This window comes from Natrix helvetica (assembly GCF_964273705.1).
Source record: "Natrix helvetica genome assembly, chromosome: 3".
NCBI lineage: Eukaryota > Metazoa > Chordata > Lepidosauria > Squamata > Natricidae > Natrix > Natrix helvetica.
In genome coordinates this window covers 45,441,452-45,469,423 of record NC_138549.1, presented here as the reverse complement: position 1 = coordinate 45,469,423, position 27,972 = coordinate 45,441,452, and the positions used below count along the sequence as shown (strand labels likewise).

Below are 27,972 nucleotides of genomic sequence, written 5' to 3'. Positions count from 1 at the left end.
TATAGTACTTAGCATTCAAACATGCTGAAAACAGAATGATAAAAATGTTATTTATTATTCTACATTCATACAACATTAATATTTAATATCTTTAAAACAGTATTTTACATCAAACTTAATAAATGCTTCACTCACAAGGCTGCAACCCAAAGTCTAAATTTGTTTTAATATTTAGGACTTATGTCAAAAAAGTAATGCATGCAATCAATCAACCAACACATTTATACTGAATTTAGCACCAAAATAACAGCTCACAAATTAGAGCTGGTCACACATTTTTAACAGGTGTCCATTCAAAAATTATTTAAGGGTATGAAGATAATTGCACCCATTTATATTAGCATGCTTTTTTAAAAGTTCTCTATGTAACAGCAAGAATTTGGAAGCTGAATGGCAGGCATTACAAAGCATGACCTGAGTGTTGAACACTAGTATCAACAAAATGTTTTTTCTACAATTTCTGTGCTGAGATTTTTCAACATTTGGCTCTGCATGTTGGAGTTACAGTTATAGTCCATATCATCACAGAGATCACAACTGTTATTCCTATTCTTAACTATTAACTACTTGCGCTTATGCTCTGAATTTCTAAAATAAGACAGTTAGGGTGCCATTACTTATTAGGATTGCTTCATGAGGCTCAATTATCCAATAGGCAGAGTACAATATGAAGTATTCTATTTCAGCAGTCTCCAACCTTTCCAGCTTGCTGGCCCAGTGTGGTTGTGCTTGAAGCTCTATTCCCACGAATGGAGCTTTGCATGAGCACAAGTACTCTCCCCTCATGCTAATGGAGCTTTGTATGCATACTTGCCTGCCATTCGCACAAATGGAGTTTCACACATGCACATGCTCGCCCATCTCTCCTGCAACCCAGTTTTGAACAGGCCGCAGCCTGGTAATGGACCCTGACCCAGGACTTGGGGACCCATCTTCTAGTTAGCTTGCCTCATGCAATCACATTATATTTGCAATGTATCAGATGAGTTGACCATAATAATCCTAGTGAAATTATTGGACTTCCCAAGATGTGCTGTATAAGACCGGACTAACTGAATGATAGCATAACTTTTCCATATTTATCAACTTCTTCCAGTTTAGAAATCAGTTAGGTTTTGTTAACATGAACAAAATATTCTGATTCTTCTCTTACTTTCAGAAATAAATTCTAGTTGATTTACAAGCAAGAACTATAAAATTAAAATAAAACTCAAGTATTTCCAGATCTAAAATTTTGCCAAGTAACTATCACTTCATCATTCTTTCTTCCAAAAATTATGAAGTATATCCTCTTCTTAAATACAAAAAACCCTAACCCCCTAAAGCAATTCAAACAATATATGGGATTTATTAATTCCAATCAAAGCTATTTGGTCACTGTGAAATGGACCTATAGAGAATTAACAGCTTCCTTGACAGTATCCTCAAGTCCATTCCTCATACTTAAATCACTTGAGATATAAAGGATACTAACATAGAAGTGGTTTCTTACAGATTTAATGGAAAAAAATCCCAAATATGAACAACCTGTACAATGCAACTGCATTCACTTTTTAAATAGAAATGATGAGAGGTCAGTCTGAAGCAAGGCTATAATAATGTGGAACACAGGATGAATTAGTTCTTTTGAAGTCTGTTTCTAATGCATCCCTTCCTTTTTCTTATTTTATTTGTATGCAGTTCTATGCATTAACAGTCAATGCAGAGCTAGAATGCAACATTAGCATAGCTCTGAAATGAAATTTTCTTTATGTCAAAAGAACATTGTAGAAAGCCTTTGTGATATTATAATTATATCTTCCAATTTTTCTTGATCTTGAAGTAATGCAATAAAATAGGAGACATGGAACGTGCCCAGTTTGTACAACTGACTGCATCCACAGTTTCAGTAGATAGCACGTGGATTTTTGGTGCTATAATAGGCCTCGCAGGCTGCTACATAAGCCGACTCTGGAAAGAAGTCATCATGATACTCAGCTAGGAACCTGTAGAAGTAAAATATGTATGATTAATTGTTATGTTAAATTATCCAAAATACTCTTAAAATGCTTCTGAAAAAGTGCTACAAATTAACCATGGACAAAGAACCCCATGCCATAAATCTTATAAATGGTTAATTGGGTGTGGTTCCCATTATATCCAACAGAACTTACTTTTGAACTTTGAACAATTGCAAATAATCCACTGAAATAATTCTGGAAATGCTTTTGTTAAAAAGTAGGATCATTATTTGAACAGATTTTTTATTTATTTTTCTAATTTATGTAACTTATTTGAAACTAAAACAATTAGATAGTATTATAATTTTATACTTGATTAAATGCTTTTTTCAGCACATGAACTTTAAAATAAAAATCCTAATCCAATACATTAAAAGAACGTTTTGTTTGCAGTAGTAATCCAGACTGGAACTATATTATCTGCATATTAGTACAGACTAGTGGTCACAGGCTATTACTGCAAGTTATATTACCTAACAATATTTTTTTCTACAAATATTCCCAAATATTTTTATTAGAAAACTGAGAAAATCAGACATCATGCATTAAATGGCATTTGTCAGAAGAACTGATTCAGTGCTGCAGAATTAAGATATATTAATTTTGAATGGCAGGTTTATTGTTCTATATGAAAAAATAGATCTTAAATATACATCAGCAATGAACCTGCAGGAGGTTATTATTGCATTACATGAACTAACAGTATGAACAAAACTTTTCATGTGAACACCTTCTTTTAAGAAATACAAGAAAAACATTATCTTTCTAATCTACTGTATATGCAAGCTCTATATACACTGAAATGTCTCTTTAATCATATGTCTGGCATGCAATTTCTGTCAATCTATTGTACACAATAAAAGTAGTCTTTGTTTACCGACTACCTTGATTGGCAACTGTTCACAGTTATAAGAGTGATGAAAGGGTAATTTTGTGACCAATGCCCATATTTACCTTTGCAGGCTCTCTCTCTCTCAAGCATGTGTTCATTATTACAATCAGTTACTGGTTTGTGTTGTCCTGGGCCTGACCTTTTCCTCCCCTTTTTCTCTGCTTGCAGAGTGGAAAGATTGCCTAAATAAGCTATCTCTTGCTGAGCCACTTTTCTCTGCAGCACACCATATCCCTACAAAAAGTGCTAATTTGTAATGGTATGTGGGAATAACCTTGAGGGAAGACACAAGGAGATGCTACCTACAGAATGACAAGAGGAGGAGCTTAATGGTCAGGAAAAGAAATTTAGGAAGGACCCACTCTAATTGACCAGGGTATAAAAAGTGAGTGTATGGGGGTGGGGGTGGAGGATTTGTACTTTGAATCTTGCAGGATTCTGTTAATTTATCCTTATAATAAAATAGCATTAGTTTATTTGGTTGTTTCTATCTGAGAGCAGTGACATATTCGCAAATTAACAAATTCAACTTTGTGATCGTAGATTCCTCTGCCAGCTCATACCTGCTGCCTAAAGTTATCAAGCCTTAATCGATTTACACTGAAGGTTTTTGTTTACCTCCTAAGCAGCTATGAACTCCTCTAGATACATATTCCCCATTGTGTGCCTGCTTACTCTCTTGTAAACTCTTCCTCTCTAATGAATGTAAATGCAAACATTAATTCTCTTCTTGCTAATTACCCTATTAGCAGGTGAGCATTCCAAAAGTTTGGGAATTGGGGAAAAGAGCTATAAGATTTTATCCTTTTATTTAGCTTCCTCGTGTTCTGGAAACTTTCTCTGCCATTTGGGCTCACCTGACTCTTTGGGATCATACCTTATGACACTGTACAAGCAAAGGACAACTGGAGTAAAATTGCAGCACAGTTTCAGTCAGGTGAGCCCCTTAGCACTGCTTCACTTAATAATCATGTGCCAGTCCTAATTACAGATGCCAAATAAGGATTACTTGTAATATTACAAGGAAAGTATTTTTACAGAAGCTAAAACTTCCTGATTAGAATCTCTACTGTTCTCATGTAAGATGAATAAGCTATCTAACAAATAACTTTCCTATAACTAAAAAGTTTGTTCTGCAAGTTACTAGCTGCTCTTGAATATTTAGGCTTCTAAATTTGCTGTTATCCATAGGTTACCTTAGGAACAACTCAAAATGCTTTACTAAAGCTTTTAGATTTTTGTCAGAAAAGCTCATCTTCCCAAGTATCTCTGGAAGCTTTACTGTAAAAACAAAAAGGGAAAAAATGTCAACCTTTCCCATTTGACAGTTTTTCTTTCAATTGAAAGCAATTTACCACTAACACTTCCCCTTATTTGTTAGTTCTACCTTTTTATACTCCATCTTTGTTTCAAGCATTCAGTTACCTTCATCCAATTATCTCTCTCTCTCCCCCCATAACATCTTAAAGTAATTTTGGCTGACAGTTAATACGTGGCCTGAGATAACCCGTGCTTTATAGAAATTATTATAAAAATTGGAAAGTGAGTTAGATTGAAATATAGTTCTGATTTTTTTTTAAAAAAAATCTTCTTAAGAGAGATTTATATTTCTGAATAGATCAGATTATTTACAAGTACCATTGCATATATGTACCTGAGTGAACTAAATCCTGCTAGGAATGCAGAATTAATTTCCAATTAAAATTATCCAATAAATATAGTGTATAAATTAAAGTTATAACAAAAAACATTGTAGAAGTTCATATAGGTTACCAAACATGCGCAGCAAATGTTGAGATCCATAAATGTAAGAAGGTGGTGGCGGCTGATCGCCTGGAGGATAGCTTTCTGGCATGAGTTTCCATGACAACACCTAAAAATAAAATTAGAATAAACTTTGTCTTGATCTAAATCTAATTTAAAATCATATCAGGATTCTACTAAATATTATCAAAATCTTTACCTTAGTAGTTTAAAATATATAAAACAGAAACCTTCCTAATTTGTACATCTTTCTTCTTTCTGCATCAGAACTATTTCCAAAACTGTTTGTAATCCAACATACTTAGAAAGGAAGAGGTTAGTACATATTAAACTAAAATGATACAAGCTCCATTTCAATAATATCTGGAGGAATGTAAGTTCCTAGTTTAAAGACATTTTGATTCATATCTTGAATCAAAGTCTTGGACCAAAAAAGCTTACCTCATTCAATTCATTATTTCTTCTGCCTTCAAATCCAGCAAATACTGCACTACCCTCTTTGCTAGGGGTTAGCGTAATAGGAGATGATGACCCACTGTGGACAGGAGTTTCTTCAAGAAAAGAGTAGGACATTATTTTATGCATGGATATATAAAAACAAGTACTCTTATTCAGCTGTTAAGAAGTTCCTTTGATATTTTTGTGAGTGGATGCTTTAAAACAGTTTATGACTCCTGGAAACTGCATGGATTCCTCTTCGCAGTTTTCTTGGCAAGATTTTCAGAACTGGTTTGTCACTGCCTTCTTCCTAGCTGAGAAAGTATGTCTGGCTCAAGATCACCTAGATGGCTTTGTGCCCAAGGTAGAACTATAATTCACAGTCTTCTGGTTTCTCCTGGTGCTTTAACCAATGCCCCAAACAGGCTTCCCCATTGACACAGGCAATCTTATTTTTATAACATTTCAATTATATAAATGCATGTGATAATCACATTAGTATCTTTGACTAATATTCAAAATATATAAAAGTATAATTTCTAATAATATTTTAAATCCCCGTGTCACAATTCCTCACACACTAATATCAAGGAGCTAATAATTCTTTGCTCTGAGAGTATGCTTTTGAGTCAGTTTTGAATTCCTGGCAATTTGGATTCCTAGTCCCTGCAATTTTCTTGACAAGATTTTCAGAAGTGGTTTGCCATTTCATTTCCAGGGCTGAGAGAAGTGACTAGCTCAACTCACCTAACTGGCTTCATATGTAAGGCAAACCATTGCTAGTAGCTCAAATCAGACAAATTATTTTGCTAAAAAACAAAGTGATAATGGATTCTGCAAAGTTATTAGCATAAAGCAAGTTGTTTCAACTGCTTCTACAAAAAAAATCAGACCAGAACTGATGTTTAAAGTAATCTGCCTATTGCTAAAATTTAAGACAATTTTCTAATATGTAGTCATTCAAAATACATAGAAAATATTGCTCTGCTTATATTTCTGAGTCATCCTCCTCAAATTCCATTATTTGTTGCTAGAACTATTATCATATTTAAGTGAAGACACTTGAAATGCATGTTATTATACCACAAGCATGCTTTTTATCAACTGCAACTGCTATTATTACAACAAAAATAATATCCGGAGATATCCCCATGACAAATCCAATGTGGACTGAATGTAACATACTAAATATGACCCACCCTGAAGCACAGGTTAACCTTTCAAAGCAAGGTGGAGTAAAAACAGATTTTTTTTTTAAAAAAACAGATTTTTAAATTTAAACCGGATTTTAATTTTTTTAATCAAATTTATTTTAATAAAATGCTTTTGGCATAAAAATCTATCTAAAGATAGTTTTTTATTTAAGATACATTAATAATTTAGTTTATTCAGCATGGAATGGAGCTTAGTTATGTAGCATGAGGCTGTATATTCTGAAATATTTGCATTTTTGGTAAACTCATTCAATGAATCCAAGCTCTGCAAGCTGAGATAACATGCACTGCATTGATGCATTCACACAATTTCACAGTAACCATGAGATAAAACATAAAACAAAGTTCAGGAATATTTCTTTATCCCATTATTTTGCAAATCTATGTACGCTGCAAACTGTATGATTGTTTGAAGAGAAATGCAACTATACCACCAGGCTCTAAGTGTGAGGAGGAAGGGCAAGCAGTACAAATGAAAGTGAAACCTTCTAAGCAACTTATAAATATAATATTAAAGAGCATCTGTCATTTCAGATCGATCCTGGAAGGGCCTGTTTAGTGGGCATCCACTCACCTGCTGCCTGACTAATCCCTCACTTTGTTGTGTCACTGCCGCATGACCAGCCGTCCCATTAAAGTGAATGGGACTGCCAGTGAGTCAACAGCGGGTCAAAGGAGGAGCTTTGGGATGACAGTTGCTCTTTAAAAATTATGATTTAAATTGAGTTGATTTACATCAAGCCTTTTTATTAGTGATTTAAATCATGATTTAAATTGACTTGATTTAAATCAAATCCACCCTGTTTCAAAGTCTATTAAAATAGCGATATTGGTAATGTAAGCTTTATTATAAAAGTTTAAAGTACATATGCAATGCCTTTGAAAAATGTTCATTATTAGCACTCACATTTATCATGCTCAAAGCTTCACTGAGCTTGTTAAAAGACAACCAATAAACTGAAAACACTTTTACATCATTATCTTAACAAAGAACTCACTTTTTTCAAGATGCAAAAACAATTTTGGCATTGAAGCAGGTGTCTCAATATTCCGCCTTTTTGGCTGTGGAGAAGCGCTGCTTTCTGACAGCCTATCACAGTTGGACGTGTGACGCGTAGAACGCCTTAGAGACTGCAAGATTTCAGGTTCAGTTTTTCTGCGTTTAGGTGTTACAGGTTCTCCTGTTGCAAGCTGACTATCTGTGGATTGTGGAGTTGATGGATTCAGAAGAGGTGGGCTTGGAGAAAGCTCTTCTTGATTTCTGATCAAATAAAAAAATATGGTGAACTAGGATGTTGAGTAGTCATTGTGGGCCAGTATACAAGGCCAATAAAGAACATTTTAAATAGTAACAATGTAACTTTAACATTATTGAAATGTCTTCTTTCAGCTTACTGGCTGGCAGTAAAAATTATAGTTTTATGATTACAGGTTTTAAAAAATGCCATTAAAACCATTCTATTTCTTAAAAGGAATGCAAAAAACCAAACCCACCTGTTAGAATTTGCTACACTCTCTTTTATTGGTAGAAAAAATTTGGAGGACGTCACCTTCTTAAACTGTGCTTGTTCATAAGGATACAGTAGAATAAGAGGAAGAGTGAAGTCAAAGGTTATTCTTAGGCCATCAACCATTTCTTTACATAATTCAACACTAGAAAAATAAGATTACAAAAGAAATAGTTATTTTATATAACAAAGTTTATGTTAATATCTGATTTATTTTGAAGAACAAAGTCATAACAATCAGTATTATTTATCAAACTTGTATGCTTCCTTTCTTGCCTAAGGCAACTATTATAATGTCTCATACTGTTTTTGGTATTACTATTACTATTAGCTCAAGTATCTATTTGGGGTCAGGATCACTCAATTGGAAACAAGCCAAAAACAATGCCCACACAGCTGCAATGGAGTGACAACTTTTTTAATGTGTTTTTTCCTACATTAAAGAATTGAAAGTTGCTCCCAACAGTATGTGTTAGTTAACCTGAGTACTATATGACCTGATTTTTTTTCATATTTCCCTTCTAAAGCCTGATTTTTCAGATTAATGAAATGACTTTAAAACTACTCAATAATTTTAAATAATGTATACTAATGTAATAAAAGTTAAATAACAAATAATAGTTTAGATTAAAAGAAAAGAGAAAATGCAGTGATTTTGACAGAATTAAAATTTTTAGAAATCGATGAGAGGCCAAGAAAAGAATCTTCCCTAGGATGGAACTCAAAAGCGATGGAATGATTTAGGCTAGAACTGAAAAGAAGGAATATATATATACTCCTTGGCTTCCAATCAGTTTCTTAGCAACCTTTTGAAGTTGTGATGGAGCGCCCCCATAAGGTACTTAGACCCAGTTCTGAAGTTGTGATGGCTGCCCCCCACCCCCGGCAAGTCATTTGAGCACATTTTGAGTGCTCAGCAACTGACCTGCATTTATAGCTGTTTGCAGCATCTTGTAGTCATGTGAATGCAATTTATGACATATTTGTCAAAAATTGACCTTTACATCCTGGTTTTGGTAAAAACACCCCATAGGGAATAATGGGTTCACTTAATAACTGCATATTTGTTTAATGATCATGGATTTGCTTAATGACCACTACAAAGAAGGTTGTAAAATTGGGTCAGTCACTTGGATGACTCATTTTATGACTGACATGACTTATAACCATAATCGGCAGTGTCCATTTGAGTCATAAGTCGAAGACTACCTCTAATGAAGAGTATTTTAGAAATATGTATAAGAATGATAGTGATATGTTAAAGGTTGGAACATAAGAAATGCATGTTATGTCAATAAAAAATTGATGAAAAGAAAGCTGTACTACAGTATTATAGAAAATTGAGAATTAGGCAAATGATGTAGCTGGAAAAAAGTTAAAATATGAATATTGTTGCCTTATTAAATGGCTATATGATTTATTTGAACAGCTATATGAACAGCATTATTGTTTCTTTATACAAAGTGAAGTGAATGCAAAACTATAGGAAATAAATTTATTAAGCTTGCTAATACCTAATTAGTTGAAATTAAGTTAAACTTTTCATTTTAACACTTAAACATAAAATTAAATAGTGTTTGCTTACTTTTTTTCTGGTGGGATATAATGGAGATTCAAGTTAGTATGTGAAGTCATTTGATGGTGTCGGGATCTCTCATTGGCTGAAAAAGCTGCATTAATGGCAAAATGCTTTACGTATGATTCCAAGATGGTTATTATATTTGTCTGACATGGTAGTTTCACAAGCTAAATTAAAAGAAAACAAATTAATTAATTTACACATTATACTTTCAAACAAGAACAGTCTTATAGAGACAAAATAGATATTTTTAAAAAAAGTTGAACACCCCTCACACACCTTGAGGTCAAACCTATTCTCCACTCTCTTATAACTGGTTTGCTCACTAGCCTACAATCTGGACGAACAAGAATAAACAAGTATGATACAAGTACAGCATATTTTTCATCCCACTAGTTTTATTTTTCTCCTTCCTTGTCAAGTCTTGTGTATCTGGCAAGACCAAGGAATCAAGAACAACACAGATGTCAATAGGCTATACTTAAAGCCAGGGTGAAATAAATACTGAATTCTATAAACAATGATAGCAATTTTGAAGCTTCATATACTTGTCCATGCAGTCTTTGAGAATTAGACACAATTGAATGGAGAAAAAGAAATTATGGTTGAGTCTCGCCAGAGCAGTTTTTCCAGAGCAATCATTGCCCTTGAATTGCCTTTTTTGTAATAAACATGGAACTGACTTGACTCTAGCATTCCCACAATTTCTTGTTCCTTAATCATTGTTAAGTCTTTAAAGGGAAATTTAACAAACTCATAGATAACAAATATATCAATGGTTATTACTCTCAGTTCTATTTCCAGGGTAAGAAATGCTTCAAATATCAGTTGCAGGGAAACCACAGCAGGAGACGGATATGTCTTCATTTCCTGTTTGTGAGCTGCCTACAGGCAATTGGTAAGTCCGTTACTGGTTGCCTGTAGAAACCATAAACAAAATGCTAAACTAAGATGGACATTGGCCAGGCCAGAAGGGCCAGTCTTAGGTTTCTATCATTAAAACTCAGAGATCAGAAAGTCAGAAAAGCTGCAATAAGAATAAAAATAAAAGGGTGAGTTGATACATTTAGAATTAAGAAACAAGCTGCCTTAGTGTTTTCACTAAGGAAACTGAGTTTACACTTTTCTCATATAAGTAATACAATACAATACAATAGCAGAGTTGGAAGGGACCTTGGAGGTTTTCTAGTCCAACCCCTGCCTAGGCAGGAAACCCTATACCATTTCAGACAGATGGTTATCCAACATCTTCTTAAAGACTTCCAGTGTTGGGGCATTCACAACTTCTGGAGGCAAGCTGTTCCACTGATTAATTGTTCTAACTGTCAGCAAATTTCTCCTCAGTTCTAAGTTGCTTCTCTCCTTGATTAGTTTTCCCCCATTGCTTCTTGTTCTACCCTCAGGTGCCTTGGAAAATAGTTTGACTCCCTCTTCTTTGTGGCAACCCCTGAGATATTGGAACACTGCTATCATGTCTCCCCTAGTCCTTCTTTCTATTAAACTAGACATATCCAGTTCCTGCAACCGTTCTTCATATTTTAGTCTCCAGTCCCCTAATCATTTTGTTGCTCTTCTCTGCACTCTTTCTAGAGTCTCCACATCTTTTCTACATCGTGGAGACCAAAACTGAATGCAGTATTCCAAGTGTGGCCTTACTAAGGCATTATAAAGTGGTATTAACACTTCACGTGATCTTGATTCTATCCCTCTGTTGATGCAGCCTAGAACTGTGTTGACTTTTTGGCAGCTGCTGCACACTGCTGACTCATATTTAAATGGTTGTCCACTAGGACTCCAAGATCCCTTTCACAGTTACTACTGTTGAGCAAGGTACCACCTATACTGTACCTGTGCATTTTGTTTTTGTTGCCTAAATGTAGAATCTTACTCTTTTCACCATTGAATTTCATTTTATTAGATAGTGCCCAATGTTCAAGTTTGTCAAGATCCTTCTGTATCTTTAGCCTATCTTCTGGAGTGTTGCTATTCCTGCCAACTTGGTGTCATCTGCAAATTTGATGAGTTCCCCATTTATACCCTCATCCAAATCATTGATGAAGATATTGAAGAGTACTGGGCCCAAAACAGAGCCTTGGGGTACTCCACTGCATACCTCCCTCCATGTAGATGCAGTTCCATTGAGGACTACACGTTGAGTCTGGTTGGTCAGCCAGTTACGAATCGATCTGGTGGTGATGCTGTCTAAGCCACATTCTTCTACTTTATCTAGTAGTAGGTTATGGTCTACCTTATCAAATGCCTTAACTTAAGTCCAAGTAAACTATATCGACGGCATTCCTCTGGTCCACTAATTTTGTCACTTTGTCAAAGAAAGCAATAAGATTAGTCTGGCATGATCTGTTTTTGACAAAGCCATGTTGGCTTTTGGCTATTACGTTGTTTGCTTCTAGGTATTCGCTAATTCGTTGCTTGATTATCTTTTCCAGAATCTTTCCTGGTATTGAGGTCAGGCTGATAGGTCTATAGTTTCCTGTTTTTCCCCTTTTTTGCAGATGGAAACCACATCAGCTCTTTTCCAGTCCTCTGGTAGTTCCCCGGTACTCCAGGGTCTCTGAAAGATATAATTCACTGGTTCTGAGATCTCGTCTGCCAGTTCCTTCAGAACCCTGGGGTGTAATCCATCCAGTCCTGATGATTTGAACTCGTCTAGGGTAGACAGGTGCTCACTTACCATTTTCTTCCCTATTTCCACTTGTGTTCCTAATCTGATTTTTGTGGTGCTGTTTTTGATAGGTTGGACTGTTTTATCCCTTTGTGTAAAGACAGATGCAAAACATGAGTTAAATAGTTCTGCTTTCTCCCTGTTGCTTGTCACCTTCTTGCCACTTTCTTCCAGCAATGGACCAATTGGTTCCTTAACTTTTTTCTGGTTTCTAACATGTTGGAAGAAGCTTTTTTTGTTATTTTTTACTTTTGTGGCAAGTCTTTCTTCATTGTGAGCCTTAGCTTTCCTCACTTCATCTTTACATGCTCGGACTATTCGCTGATATTCTGCCTTAGATATGTCCCCCCCTTTCCACTTTTTATACTTATCTTTTTTGTCTTTCAATTTGTCAGAGAGTTCTTTATGCAGCCATGCTGGTTTCTTTTGGGAGCTGATATTTTTCTTCTTCATTGGTATTGTGCTAGACTGGGCTTTTGTAATCTCATTTTTCAAAATTGCCCAAGCTTCTTGAGTTGTTTTCCCCTTGAGGATTCTCATCCATGGACTTTTTTCCCAAACTCTCTCTAAGTTTATTGAAATTAGCTCTCTTAAAGTCCAAGATTCTAGTTTCACTTTGTTCTACTACTTGTATTTGCATAATGTTGAATTCCAATATTAGGACCATATTTTTTTCAGTTTAGTAGCCTAATTTAAGGCAAGATATGAAATTTCTTTCTTGTCGATATATGATTGATAAGGAAATGAATTAATTCAGATAAATAAGAAATTACTTTAATGTATTTAATAAACTAAATTGATTTTTCCTTGACAACATCCAAGAATTTTAATGTACCGATGCTACCTCTATCAAGGCTAATATGTGCTCAGGGAAGCTGTGGAATAGAAAAAGCAATCAAAATGGAGAATTCATCTACTTCTTTCAATGTCAATAAAACAAATTGCTATTAAATTGTATTGTAGAACACTTTTTCACTAGTTTCCATATTTGCTTGCATTTTGTACATTTATATACAGTCATCTGATATCAAATCCTACTGAACTTAATCAGTCTTGTAACTGACAAATTGTGCATGTGATTGCACTGTCAAATAATGTTAATTTTTGCATACAAGTATTTAATATTACTATATCCGATTATTTTAATTTGCATAAAATGTTTCATACCCGCTTTCGTCTATTAATATAATAACAATCCTCTTCAAGTTTCTTTTTCAAGATTTCAGGAATTTCAATGTTTATTGCTCTTTCTTCCATCTCTCTTTTAGCATGAGTCTCTTGCTCTTCTTTCTGTATCAATATAATCAACATTAAAAAAAACCTTAAATTTACTTATGCTGTATTAAATATAATAAATTATTAGGAATATTGAAACTATATAATGAGGCATATATAATGTTGCAGATCAAGGCAAAGAGAAACATCTAAAATAGTTTTATTCAAGATAAAAGTCTATTTCTGATCTATTACTTGGCGTTTTACAAAATCTACTTTCTTTTCAGTCTCTTTCCTAATTATCCTTAGCATGGAATTTGCCTTTTTTACAGCTATGAATCAACATCCTTACTGATCTCCTTACTAGAACTCCTAGTCTCATTTTTCTGGTTCATTATAGATAATAGCAATCCATTAAAGGACAAGTCCTCTATTCCCCTAAATGCCCCGTGACTGCTAAACTTCCTGAAATGCCTTTGACAAGAAACTTTATCAAAGTGTTGTTGAAAGTTATGCAATGGTCATCCCCCTCTAGGTTCTTACTAATAATTTTTTTAAAAAAATCCTCCAGAAGGTTGGTGAAGCAGGATTCACATTACAAGATCGAAGCCAATTTTCCTTCCAGCAATTCTTGTTCTTTTCTATGTGTTTAATTTTTTAAATTCTTTTTTTATTAACATTCTAACAATTTGTTTAGAAAAGTTAGCTGATCATCATGCAATTTCCCTATCTCCCTGCATCTCCTTGTCTTTTTAAAGAGTAGATAATATACTTCAATTCAATTCATGAATTATACAATGGATACCAGTAACCTGATCATTTCATTTAAGAATTATTGTCTAGAATAGATCTAGGGTCATAGATTAGGGTGAGGAAGTTCTGCATCCAACCCCCAAATCAAAAGTTCTAATAAGTACATATATTCTACAGTGCAAATTTGAACTGATATTAGATAATAAACATTGCCTTATGGACAAAAATGTTCATATATTTATAATTTCAAACTAAAATTTAAGATGTGTTATAGATAATTTTTGACTTACAACCATAATTATCTCAAATTTTGGTTGTAAGTTGTTGTGGTCCTAAATTGAGTTAAGTGACTGGATTTGGTTTAATGACTGTTTTTGTGACACTCATTAACTGAATCACTGTAGTTGTTAAGCAAACCACCAATCCAGTTTATGCAATAAGCATTTCTGCCGTGACTGTAGGATTCTGCAGCTGGCTGTCACGTGACTACAGAACATTGTGAGCCAGTAACATTGAGGACTGTTCATAACTTTGAGTCTATCACAACTTTGAACAATCACTAATCAATTGGTTGTAAGTCAAGGACAACCTGTAGTTCTGACTAATTTAACAACTTAATATCACATTTTAACCCAAATGTTAACCTGTGGGTCGGGACCCCTTTGGGGGTCGAATGACCCTTTCACAGGGGTCGCCTAAGACCATTGGAAAACACATATTTTTGAAAAAAACATAAAATAATATTATGGTTGGGGGTCACCACAACATGAGGAACTGTATTAAAGGGTCACGGCATTAGGAAGGTTGAGAACCACTGCTCTATATTAACTTGTATTTTTAACAATATTTGTTAACCTGAACCTGAAAATGTGAAAATGTTTTATAAATCACATGATTTATTGAGACTTGTTTTATAAAACAAAGGTATTTTTTAACGGCTTCCTTTCTTCCCCACCCGGCATCTGCATATCTTAGTTATCCACTCTAAAATTAATATTCTCATTCTTTATACTTAAATTGATTTGACAAAATTTACGGTATATAAACATACCATTTCTATCTTTTCATCAATGTCACTTTCTTCACTCTTTAGCTCCTCTTCTGTTCCTTCATCACTATCATCATCAGAAGAACTACTTATAGCTGTTTAAAAAAGAAATGAATTACCTTTCACATTTAATGATTTGTCACAATGTTACATTGTTAAATTTTAAAACCACAATAGCATATTAACTAGAGTTCCTAGTTGAATTATAGAATTTAAACAAACCACAAAAATCTTTAGGCTATTTAATTTCAAACATAAATAATAGGAATTGGAAGTTTACCTCTTCCAAGATCTGAATTGGTTTTATGGTAGTATTATGTTGGGCACCACTTTACTGTGATCTTGAAGCATTTTTAATGACTAAAGCGTTAGATAGATAGGGCAAATTACTTACATCTTGTAAGATCATTTGAGATTCTTTCGTGGAAGAGACAGAGGAAGCAGATGGGCTCTTCTAGAGCATGAATTCTGCTTCCTGCAAGCTGGATCAATGAACTGTGTGGATGGACAATATGTGGTAAACTTGGGAGATGGTAAACATTTAAGAAAGGGATAATGCCATCGGTCTTGAAAAAAAGTGATTACATAATCATTTCTAAACAGATCATCTCTTGATCCAACCATGCAATAGCCTGGTCAATCTCCAATCTTCTCAATATGGTTTCAGACTTGACATGGAAGGGAAACAGTATTGCAAACTCTTGTAAATAATGGTCTGTATATGGAGGGAGGGAACTGCATTCCTCCTGGTTTCATTGGCATTTGATACTCTCTATCATGCTATCCTACTAGAAAGCCTACAGCATTTAAGCATTGGAAGAACTGTTTTCTATTGGTTCCACTCCTTCTTTAGCAGGTAGCTTCAGTTACTGTACATAAAGAAGGTAGTTGTTTCAATAAGAAATAACCCAATTTTGATTTCCTTTCACACTACTTACCATTACTACAGAAGTTACTACAGAAGAAATATGTTAGTTTGGGACTAGATATCATAATATGTGAATATATTGCCTTCCCAGTATATTATGAAAATACTGACCTGGTGTCTGGAAAGTTCAAAGCAAGTTCTACAACAGAATTCTGTCTATTGTAAAGAAATCTAGCTTTACTTTGGCTTTGATTTGAGCTCCTGATGGGTATCTTAAAAAGCAGGTAATTTGGATTTAGTCTGAATCACAGCTCCAATCAAAGCTGTTGACAAAGATGGAAGACTGGCACATTTTTTTTTTTTTGGTTAACTCAGGTTAATGCAGAGGGCATAGGCAATGATTTGAAGATCAAAAGGAAGAGTCACTATCTAGGCCACGGGTGTCAAACCTGCGGCGTCACGTTGCTGTCACATGATGCTTAGCGAAGTTTTTCCCTTCGTGGAGCTGGAGTGGGGTGTGGCCTAAGCATGACATATCTGGCCTACGGGATGCCAGTTTGATACCCCTGATCTAGGCTATGACCAAGAAAGTGGGATGTCATGTTATCTGTGGGCCCACCTCCTCCCTCAGAATATTTGCCCATCCACAAGTCAGGTCCCCTGTATCAAATGATGTCAATTTATAATGATATGTAGGGATGATCTTGGGAGACAAGAGCAAGAGACATAAACTGGATAATTGGCATATAAAATAGCAATAGAACTTAATATTTAGATACCGCTCCATAGTGCTTTATAGCACCCTCTGAGCAGTTTACAAATGTCAGCATATTGCCCCCAACAATCTGGCTCCTCATTTTATCGACCTCGGAAGGGTGAAAGGCTGAGTCTCCCTTGAGTGATCAGGATCTTGGCTGTAGGCAGATTTGCCTGTAATACTGCATTCTAAATACTGCACCACCAGGGCTCAGTCCACAGAAGGATATGGGGAATGGAAAGCATTTCAGAAAGGATCCTTCCTAGTTTTCCAGAGAGTAAAAGGAAAGATGGGGTTACTGTTTTTTTACATAAGTAGTTTGATGATTATTAGCTACTTAGGCTATATTGTACAAGATGGGCAACCATATAACTTTTATAAATATACAAACATCTTAAGACCTGGCTGTTCTACTGACCATTTGTGAGCTATCTTTTAAATTGTTAATAATTGTTTGTTTTGTTACATGTATCCCCTAGTTCCTGTAAACAAATTTAATTGGTAGTAGGATATATAAATATATAAAGAATAAAAAATAATAAATCTAGGTTATCCATCTGGTATTGTTGACAAATGCCTACATTTTGCTAGATATTTTAGTGCTTTGACTCTTTTCCTGAAATATATTTACTTTCAAAACCTGAACTCGGAAGCCTTGTGAAAGTTCTTTAAAGAACACTTGGTTCAGTAATATATAAAATAACTGACTTAAAAATAATCCCAGAGTGTACATTTAGTATGTTCCTTAGTTATTTTTAATGTACTAGTTAAATTCAATTATCCAAATAGATATTAAAAAGAGAAAACAATCCATAGGTCTATATCTATTTATATTTACAATTTATATTGTACAATATATGTTACAATTTAAACTACAACTATCTTAATCAACATTTCATTTAAGTTGCAAGTACTCGTGGAAGAGAACATAACCATTTTCCTATTTATTAAGTATAATAATATTTAATTATTATATACAATTTTTAATTAGATAGCACAAGCATCCTCTATAAGCCAACTTACAATTTTCACTAGTCTTTTCATTCTCTTCAGTAGGAAGGACCTTCAGTACAGAATCAACACCTGGCAATCTGCAACGCCCTTTCTTTCCTTTTCTTCTCCTAAAAAAGATTGAACATAGGTTACCATTTAGCTAACATGACTGTTAGCAGTAAAAGTAAAAATTAGCACTGAGAAAAGGGGGCATATTTGTATCTTTCTCTGAACATAAAAATATAGTTTTCCAATATACAAGGGTGAATTCATACACAATACAAATTAGTGACGTATCTTCTTTTTCCCTCTCCATAGCTTACCACTGATCAGAGCCTAGTTTACTTTTGTCTAATAATCTATCATGTTATCTAAGCCAAAATTTTAAGAATTAATGAAAATAAATCAGCAGGATAAATCAGCAAGTAATTCCTTCTTCCATAAGTTTACTAGTTTACTTTTGTCTAATAATCTATCATGTTATGTAAGCCAAAATTTTAAGAATTAATAAAAATAAATCAGCAGGATAAGAACAGCAAAAAAGGAAAACCTGTCTTGTTTTTCTACCTGCTACTAATAAGCATTCTCTCCATTTTATAAAACTCCTAATCAGAAATGATTTTCCTGCCATTACATCATATGTAACCTTATAAAGGCACCAAATATTTTACAGTACAAAATATTGCATGCTTTAAACAATGGGAAATCATCTGCACATATAGAATAGCTACATCAGATATCCAGAATTAAAGACACTGGAGCTGATACTGAAATTAAGTCTTCTGAAAATGACTTAAACTATTTCAAAAAAAGTGTTAACCATATTTGATCCTTACATGCGAGCAACAGCTTTTCTTGCCAATTTGCGCTGTAATCTGCGGTTTTCATCAGTGTCACGAAGTACATGATCTTCAGCTGCCCATCTGTCCCAACTAAGTAGTTTTTTAAAAAAAACCAATAATAAAATATTTTATTATAGAAGATGTCTGCCAAGCTTATTTAATGTATTAGATAAACAGCAAATGAATTTGAACGTTACCATGCATATATCTCCTAAGCTCCCAACTAATCTTACGTGGCACTCTGTATGAGCAGGTAAAATACATTGATTCCATTAATACAGGTAGTCCTTGATTGTTATTATTTAAACATTGATGCTACTATACAAATGGCATAAACCATCTGGGGATTTTGTAAAGTTAAGATAAAATTAACAGAATTGCTTTATTCCAATTATGTAAGGCCATCTAGGGGGATGTTGAGATGGAAATTTGATTTGCACATAAAATCTGCTGAATCAAGATTTCAAATGACTTAAAATTAAAGATAGAAATATGCTGGCAATCAGGGTACTATACAGTTTACTATGCAGATTAACTACCAAGGACTTGTGATTTAGCAGCACTTTGTACCAGCAGAAGCTTCCAAATCATTTTTAAAGTCAATAGGGACATATTAGAGTCCAAGCTTCATCTAGAGTAGTATGGATTATATCTGAATTACTAATTGTCTCCTAATTTTTTTAAAATTTAAATTTGCTCACCTTCTATTCCAACCATTAAAATGGATCAGATATTCTGGGACCTTTCTTCCTTTCTCATCTTTTCCAATAACAATATCAACAATCTAAAATCAAACACATGTATTCTTATACAAACACTTTTATAGGCATGCACTCAAATTATTAAAATCCTTTTTTACAATTCAATGTCTTATAACATAGGAGTCTAAGCAAAGTAATTAAGTACATATCCCACCATTTTATTTTAAAAGAGTATATTTCAGAGATTAAATGCAATATTTGTATGCAGTAATATCTCTCCATTACAAAAAAATTAAATCATCCAGAATAAACCACCTCAATTTGCAACAAATATAAATAACAATATTGAGTTTTGGTATTTATTTCCTTTAAAAGTCAGAAATGGATAGGTGATTGAAGTGGGCAAAGGTGTCATAACACCACACAGCCTGCAACAGCAGTATTTCCATGATATCACAACATGTTAATTGGGTGTTATTGTGATGTGTGTCATATTCTATAGAACGGATCCAAGAATATTATCAACAGGCAATTATCTGTGAATATAAATTGTCAAAGTTGTTTTTCAGTTAAATGTTTGTTCCAAATATGATTTAATAGCTACTTGTCACTAGATTTTCAAATTTTGATTTCTTGCTTACTTTAAGAAATTCATTAATTCCCCCTTCCAAAAAATAGAAATACCACCCATTTGCTTTAAAAACTTATTACTGTTTATTTTAAAAACTTTTATGTACGACTGACACATTTATATTATTGGCTAAGCGTATATAAACTAAATCCTGTGAAATCCATATTATCCCTGCTTCATTTTATTCCCAAGCAAGTCAGATGACAAGAATCCAGTAAGGGAGGGGTTCCCAGCACACGGCCCACTACTATGCCATGGCTTATTTAGAACTGGGCTGCTCAAGCAGCGGGTCGGCATCAATCCATGTGCAGCTCAACTTGTGTGAGTGGTAGGCTGGCATGCGTGCACACACGCAGCTCATCTTCCACAAGTCAAGCTGCGAGCACATGCGTGCCAGCCCACTGCTGGCGCAGCCTGATTCCCCTCTCCCCACCCCAATTGGACCACCAAGTTGCAAAGGTTGGGGACCACTGCAGTAAGTGAAGCATCACTCCTCAAGTTCAGCCTTCATGATTAAGTAAAAATCAATTGCTTCCTCTTGGAATATTCTGGATGTTTCTTCACTAGTTTCTTATCCTACCTTTATTATTTGAAATCTTGCAGGCTATATTTGGCCCACATGAAGTAGTTCCTGGAATTCAGGCATCTCACTTTGAAGCAAATTATTTACAGAATATAGAGGTGAAGGGGATCTTGGAGGTCTTCTAGTCCAACCCCCCTGTTCAAATAGGAGACCCTGTATCATTTCAGAGAAATGATTTTCCAATCTTTTCTTAAAAACCTGCAGTGATGGAGGACCCACAACTTCTGAAAGCAAGCTGTTCCATGGATTAATCGTTCTGTCAGGAAATTTCCCCTAAGTTCTAGGTTGGTTCTTTCCTTGATGAATTTCCATTCGTTGCTTCTTGTCCTGCCTTCAGGTGCTTTGGAGAACAGATTGAAACCCCCTCTTTTTTATGGCAACCCCACAAATATTGGAACACTGCTATTATATCTCCTGTAGTCCTTCTTTTCGTTAAAATAGACATATCCAATTCCTGCAAGCGTTCTTCATGTGTTTTACCTTCAGATTCTCCAATTATCTTTATTGCCCTTGTCTGAACTCTTTCTAGAATCTCATTGTCTTATATTGGGGCAACCAAAATATATATTAAGTTGCAAAATCCAAATTTAATTGCACACCTTAATTTAGAATACAGGAGCAATTCTGCATAAGGAAAAAAATTCTATTACAATGCTCAAATCTATCAAATAACTGTCACCAGTCAAGGGAACACCTTAATTTTATAAATATAGGAATATGTTAAATTATTCCATTTTTAAATCATGCTTATCTGCATATATTATATATACATATACATATATACATACATGTAAATGTAATACATACACACACACACTACACACACACACACACACACACACACACACACACACGTTTTCCCGAAAATAAGACCCTGTCTTATATTTTTTTTCCAATCAAAAAAGGTACCAGGTCTTATTTTCAGGGGGATGTCATTCACTGACTCACCTCACTTGCGCCCACCCTCCTTTTCGCTGTCAGATGCCTTCAAGGAACTTCTTCGGCTTCAGATAGTTGCAGCCAGGCCTCACACACCTCAGCCCATTTCTTCTGCAGCCAGAAAGGCTTTCCTGAAGGCTTCTGTAGCCGATATTAGAGCTCTGTTATTGGCTACAGAGGCCTGCAGGAAAGCCTTGCTGGCTGCAGAAGAAATGGGCTGAGGTATGTGAGGCCTGGCTGCAACTGCCAGAAGATAAGTTGTAAAGCAGCTCCACCATCTCCATCCTAGCTTATTTTTTACCCATGCACCCTGGAGTGGGCAGGGTCTTAATTAGGGCAGGGTCTTGATATTTGGGGATAGGGCTTATATTGGGTGCATATGTAAAAAACAAGCTAGGACTTACCGAGGTTGTTATTTCCAGGGAAACACGGTATATACACACACACACACACACACACGAGCACGCGTATGAATATATATATATATATATATATATATATATATATATATATATATATATATATATATATATATATATATATATATATATATATATATATATATATATATAAATAAATATATATAAATATATATAAATATATATAAATATATATATATATAATATATATATATATATATATATATATATATATATATATATATATATATATATATATATATATATAATTTGTTTTCGTAGATTTTCACGGGTGTAGGTATGCTGGTTTTGTTGTATTCGGATCTTTTGCCGTGTAAGGTTTCCCGTGTAACCTTACACGGGAAAAGACCAGAATACAACAAAACCAGCAAATATATATATATATATGTATGTATGTATGTATGTATGTATGTATGTATGTATGTATGTATATATATATATATATATATATATATATATATATATATATATATATATATATACATACATACATACATACATACATACATACATACATACATATATATATAAAATATATATTTGTGTTGTATTTGTGCTGATAAATAAATAAAGGGAGACTAGTATAGATCTATTTCAAGCTATTTAGCTCTCATCAGCTAGCCATACCCTTACTGGGATTTGAACCTGGGCTGTATTACATATTAGGCAGATGTGTTAGCCACTAAGCCACAGGCTCTCTCCTTATCAGCTGAGCCAGGGAAATAGGTATGTATTTGTGTTACAACCCCTGGTATGCCCAAATATGGGAGGGAGCTCACTACTCCCCCTTTCTGTCCTTCGGCTCATTACTGAAGACCATCCAGGCAGAAAACCATATTTTTATTTTTAATGTTGCCTTTGCTATGTTTGTGTTGTATTTGTGCTAGGGAGACTAGTATATAGATCTATTTGGGCATACAAGGGGTTGTAACACAAATACATACCTATTTCCCTGGCTCAGCTGATAAGGAGGAGAGCCTGCGGCTTAGTGGCTAACACATCTGCCTAATATGTAATACAGCCCAGGTTCAAATCCCAGTAAGGGTATGGCTAGCTGATGAGAGCTAAATAGCTTGAAATAGATCTATACTAGTCTCCCTTTATTTATTTATCAGCACAAATACAACACAAACATAGCAAAGGCAACATTAAAAATAAGGTTTTCTGCCTGGATGGTCTTCTGTAATAAGCCAAAGGACAGAAAGGGGGGAGTAGTGAGCTCCCTCCCATATTTGGGCATATATATATATATATATAGATAGATAGAGAGAGAGAGAGAGAGAGAGAGAGAGAGAGAGAGAGAGAGAGAGAGAGAGAGAGAGAGAGAGAGAGAATCAAATCATAAGAATGAAAAATATCTTGTGAAAATGGGTTGGTGGGGATTTTTAGTGCATTTATTATGAAGATGAATATTGCTTTGTTATAGATCCTCAGACTGTTATCAGCGCACATCACAATTGTAGCGCTGTGTGCCATATAAACCCAGGACACATATTGTAGAGTGGTTTGCTTTCCAAGAGACTAATAGTGGAATGGAATGTGGGAGGTCTATTATGTTTTACACTTGCTGTCAAATCTATTCTATAACATTGCCACCACAAAGATAATTATTTTGTCCTTGACTTTCATCCCCAAAATGTTATGGAATGGTACACATGACTCATAGGTGGTCTGTTAGGTGAACCAGGATTAAGCAAAGTGTTAAGAATATAGTCAAGTGCAAACCACAATACTCTGAAATTTCATTTCTTTTAAAAAAAAACTTGCATACCAGTAACCAATTAGCAAAAATAGCATTGATTTTGAATAAATTTTAAGCCAGAGAACAAAAATAAAAATACCATTGCCAATTAACCAGAAGAGATAAAAACCTGCCATGTCTGAAAGCAGTTTTAATATACACTATTGAGCAAACAGGCATGAAATGCCAGAGGCAGTTCAACTGTGTGAATTAAACTGCATTGTATCTGGACTGTACTATAAACAAAATACCTTGTTATCAAGTGTTTGCCTCTGATTAGGAACCGAAGAATCTACTTATCTTACACTCACCAGAAAACAAAAGAATAATCAAATTGTTACCTACACACAGCGTTTGTCTATTGCACCCAACCATTTACAAGTGTTATCCCTGAGGATCACACTGGTTTTAAATGCACCTCCTAAAGGGATTGGTGGCCCTTTTGCAACAAACACGATTAGGCGTGGATGGGGAGAGAAAGGAGAAGCTTGCTTGCTTTCATTCGGGGCCATCTCTTCCCTTATCCGGCGCCGTACATTTTCGTGCAGCGCCCGTTTCGAAGAGAGGCACCCGCAATCGTAATAATTTTAAATCCTACTTTTTTTTAAAAAAAAGAGGGAGAAACGGAAATGGAAGAGAGCTGCTTCCTCTTTCCGAGCTCCTGTCAGAAGCCTCGCAAGTGGCAACAACGACACAAACAACGCCCGGAAGCGCCAGAGAGAGAAGGAGGCGGCTTCCGTTAGGAGGCGGTGGTTGGCGCGCGGGAAAAAAAGGGCCGCGCGCTGAGCGGAGAAATCCCACCTTGGCATCATAAAGCACCTTCGCCTTGGTCGGGTCCGGCTCGAAGCAAAGAACTCTCTCGCCTTTGTGGAATTTAAATTTCATTCCCCGCGAGGTCATTTGCTCATCATGGCGAAAGGCAACGCTAGCCACGCCCCCCAGGGGAATGGGGAGAGGGAGGCGCAGCGCGGGCCGCCCAACTCCTGCTCATACTCCGCGAGGAAGGCGTCCTCGGGGCGCAGGCCCACGCGAGCCGAGACAAAACGGGCTGCTTTTATCTTTGCGTGTGGCGTTGGGCGAATGCCTTCGTCCGGAGAATCGGCCGCCCCAGCGTGCTTACCTCGGACCATGGGAAGGCCGCCTCTTTCCTCGGCAGCCTGCGTGAAAGTACAGTCTTAGTCTAAATCCAATGTTGATGCTGTGTCTGTACGAAGTACAGATGCCACCGCTCTTGAAATAAAGGAAAAGAGCCAGCACCCTCTCCATTTGAGATCCTCGGCTGAATAACAGAATAACAGTCGGAAAGGATCTTGGAGGCCTTCCAATCCAAACCCATGCTCAGGCAGGAGACCCTATATTATTTCAGACAAATGGTTGCCCAATCGCTTCTTAAACACTTCCGGTGTTGGAGCACCCACAACTTCTGAGGCAAGTCGTTCCACTGGTTAATTGTTCTTCCTGTCAGGAAATTTCTCCTTCGTCCTAGGTTGCTTCTCTCCTTGATTCGTTTCCATTCATTGTTTCTTCTTCTGCCTTCTGGTGCTTTCGAGAATAAGTTGGCACCCACCCCTCTTCTTTGTGGCAGCCCCTCAAATATTGGAACACTGCTATCATGTCACCCCAGTGCTTCTTTTGACTAGACTAGACATACCAATTCCAACAACTGTTGTTATGTTTTATCCTTCAGTCCTCTAATAATTTTTGTTGCTCTTCTCTTTACTCTTTCAGAGTTTCAACATCTTTTTTATATTGTGACCAAAACTGTACGCATTGTTCCAAGTATGGTCTTACCAAGGAATTATAAAGTGGTGCTAGCATATTATGTGATCTTGATTCATCCTGTTAATGCAGCCTAGGACTGCATTGGCTTTTTGGCAGCGGCAACTGCTGGCTCTTATTCAAGTGATTGTCCACCTGGATTCTAGCTAAATCAAGACAGTTCTATGCCTGTGCATTTGGGGTTTTTTGTCTAAAAGTAGAACCTTTACTTTTCTCATTGAATTTCATTTTGTTAGATAGGGTCCAGTGTTCAAGTCTGTCAAGATCTTTCCACATCTTGAGCCTATCTTCTAGAGCAGCGATGGCGAACCTTTTTTGGCTCGCGTGCCACAAGTGGGGAGAGCGCAGGGGGGTCGTGTGCAGGTGTGCCGCACCCATAATGCAATGCGCAACCCCCCCCCCATTTTTACATGCTTTTTTCGCCCTCCCCAGGCTCCAGAGGCTTTATAGGATCTAGAGTGTTGGCTAGCTTGGTGTCATGTGCAAATTTCATGAGTTTGCCTTCTATTCCCTTGTCTAAATCTTACGAAGTTTTTGATAATTTTTGCCTAAGGCAGAGCTTTGAGTTACCACACTGCATGCTTCCCTCCATGTAAATGCAGTTCAATTAAGAACTATTCGGTGTGGTTGGTCAGCCAGTTACAAATCCATCTGGGTGATGCTATCTAACCCACATTTTTCTATCTTATCAAGTAGTAAGTTGTGATCTTTATCAAATGCCTTATTGAAGTCGAAGTAAATTATATCCACAGCATTTCACTGCTCCGCTAATTTTGTCACATTGTCAAAGAATGCAATAAGATTTGTCTGGCATGATCTGTTTTTAACAAACTCATGTTGGCTTCCAGTTATGACTTTATTTGCCTCTAGGTATTCAGTTTTGTTGCTTATCTTTTCCAGAATCTTCCCTGGTATTGATGCCAGGCTGATAAGTCTGTGGTTTATTGGATCCATTCCCCCCTCCCCCTTTTTTAAAGATTGAAACCAGATCAGCACTTTTCTAGTCATCTGGTAGTTCTTTGGTGCTCCAGGATCTTTGAAAGAAATGGTCAAATGTTTCTGAGATCACATCTGTCAGTTTCTTCAGAACTTTGATCATTTGGTCTGGTGATTTGAACTCATCTAGAGTCATAAATGTTTTCTTACTATTTTCTTGCTTATTTTGACTTGCATTCCTAATCTATATTTTACAAAAAAAAAAATATTGGTTGGATCCCACCAGGTTTTGGTAATGGCAACAACATCGTGTCTGCCCTCATGTACTTGAATTTCTAGTTTATCCTGTTTATTCCTCATACTGAAACAGATGTGAATATAATAAAGAACTCATGCAAAACAGTGTCTTAATCGTCAACCTCAGTAGCTGTTAATGCTACTCTGCTAATATTTTTAGACAAGTTACCTGAATTCTTTGGATGACTTAGTGGATAATTTAGAATGTAGCAAAATCAATAAAGCAGATAAAAAAATTTTTAAATGCAAATCAAAGCTACTAATCTAAAATCCTTGGTTTTATTATGTTGATAGCAATAACACTTAGACTTATATACTGCTTCACAGTGCTTTACAGCCTCTAAGCGGTTTACAGAGTTGGCATATTGACCCCAACAATCTGAGTCCTCATTTCACTGACCTGGGAAGGATGGACGGCTGATTCAACCTTGAGTGAGAATTGAACTGCTGGCAGTCGGCAGTCAGCAGAAGTAGCCTGCAGTGCTGCATTTTAAACATTGTGCCACCACGGCTCTGATAATGGACAATACTTGGATTCTATAATGAGATAAAATTTACTTAATAGTCCAGCTCTGTAAATTTTAAGAGTCCATTCATCTTGGAAAAAATGAGTTATGATCAGATTCATTGGAATTTTATTGAATTACCTTTCTCTATAGGATGATGGTGAACCTTTTCAGCACCTAGTGCTGAAAAGGGAGTGCACGCACTTCGTGTGCTCATCAGGCCTGGACGAGGAGCTGCCCAGGGTGCATGTGTGCACCCAAAAACTCACTTTTGGCACGCACATGCGCGCTAGGCAGCTATTCTTCCAATTACTGGCGTGCATGCACGGACGACAATCAGCTGGCTGGCATGCATGCTCACACAGGAAAATGGAAGACCAGCTCTTCCAGTTTCCGGCACTGTTGCACGTACGAAGGCCAGCTGATCATTGTGCACACATGCGAGCCAGAAACCAGGAAGAGGAACAGGCGATGCCGCGCTTGCCAGACGACATGGCTCTGCGTGCCACTTCAGGTGTGCCATAGGTTCACCATCATGGCTATAGGGAATCAGACTAAAGAAATCAGAACATTTTAAGGTTACATGTTGGGGATAAATCCAAGTGCTGACTTTGACATTAATTAATAATCCGAATGACTCCACGTCTTATACAATTTTCTTGTCTACCCTAAAATATCTGATGTTCCTTTGATGTAAAGTGACCCATTCCAGTCCATTTGACTTCTTTGGTTCCAAGACAGCTAATGTTTATTCAATTTTAACATTTCTGGTCTGGAAACAATGTTCAGATTAGCTGAACAATGGAAAAATGATGCTTTTGAATTGTGGTGCTGAATAAAATTATTGAGAATATTATTGAGAATA

At 35.9% G+C, this 27,972-nt stretch overlaps 2 protein-coding genes across 6 annotated transcripts in view; both read right to left on the bottom strand.

Moving 5' to 3' along the window:
- Positions 1-27,972, bottom strand: part of FRMPD4 (FERM and PDZ domain containing 4) — a 570,850-nt gene that overhangs the window by 382,922 nt on the left and 159,956 nt on the right. The window lies entirely within an intron of this gene.
- Positions 42-25,563, bottom strand: MSL3 (MSL complex subunit 3). Of its 5 annotated transcripts, none has more exons than XM_081948213.1 (13): positions 24,710-25,563; positions 19,256-19,338; positions 18,549-18,644; positions 17,743-17,840; positions 15,098-15,189; positions 13,246-13,368; positions 9,402-9,562; positions 7,803-7,961; positions 7,307-7,569; positions 5,098-5,207; positions 4,666-4,765; positions 4,089-4,173; positions 42-1,985 (listed from the first exon to the last, which is right to left on the bottom strand). In XM_081948213.1, coding segments are annotated over exons 3-13 (1,293 nt in total). In that variant the 5' UTR covers positions 18,551-18,644; positions 19,256-19,338; positions 24,710-25,563; the 3' UTR covers positions 42-1,885. The 5 variants fall into 5 exon arrangements, with proteins under 5 accessions (XP_081804339.1, XP_081804335.1, XP_081804336.1 ...); XM_081948209.1 differs by lacking the exon at positions 24,710-25,563 and adding an exon at positions 24,391-24,655; XM_081948210.1 differs by lacking the exon at positions 24,710-25,563 and adding an exon at positions 23,935-24,165.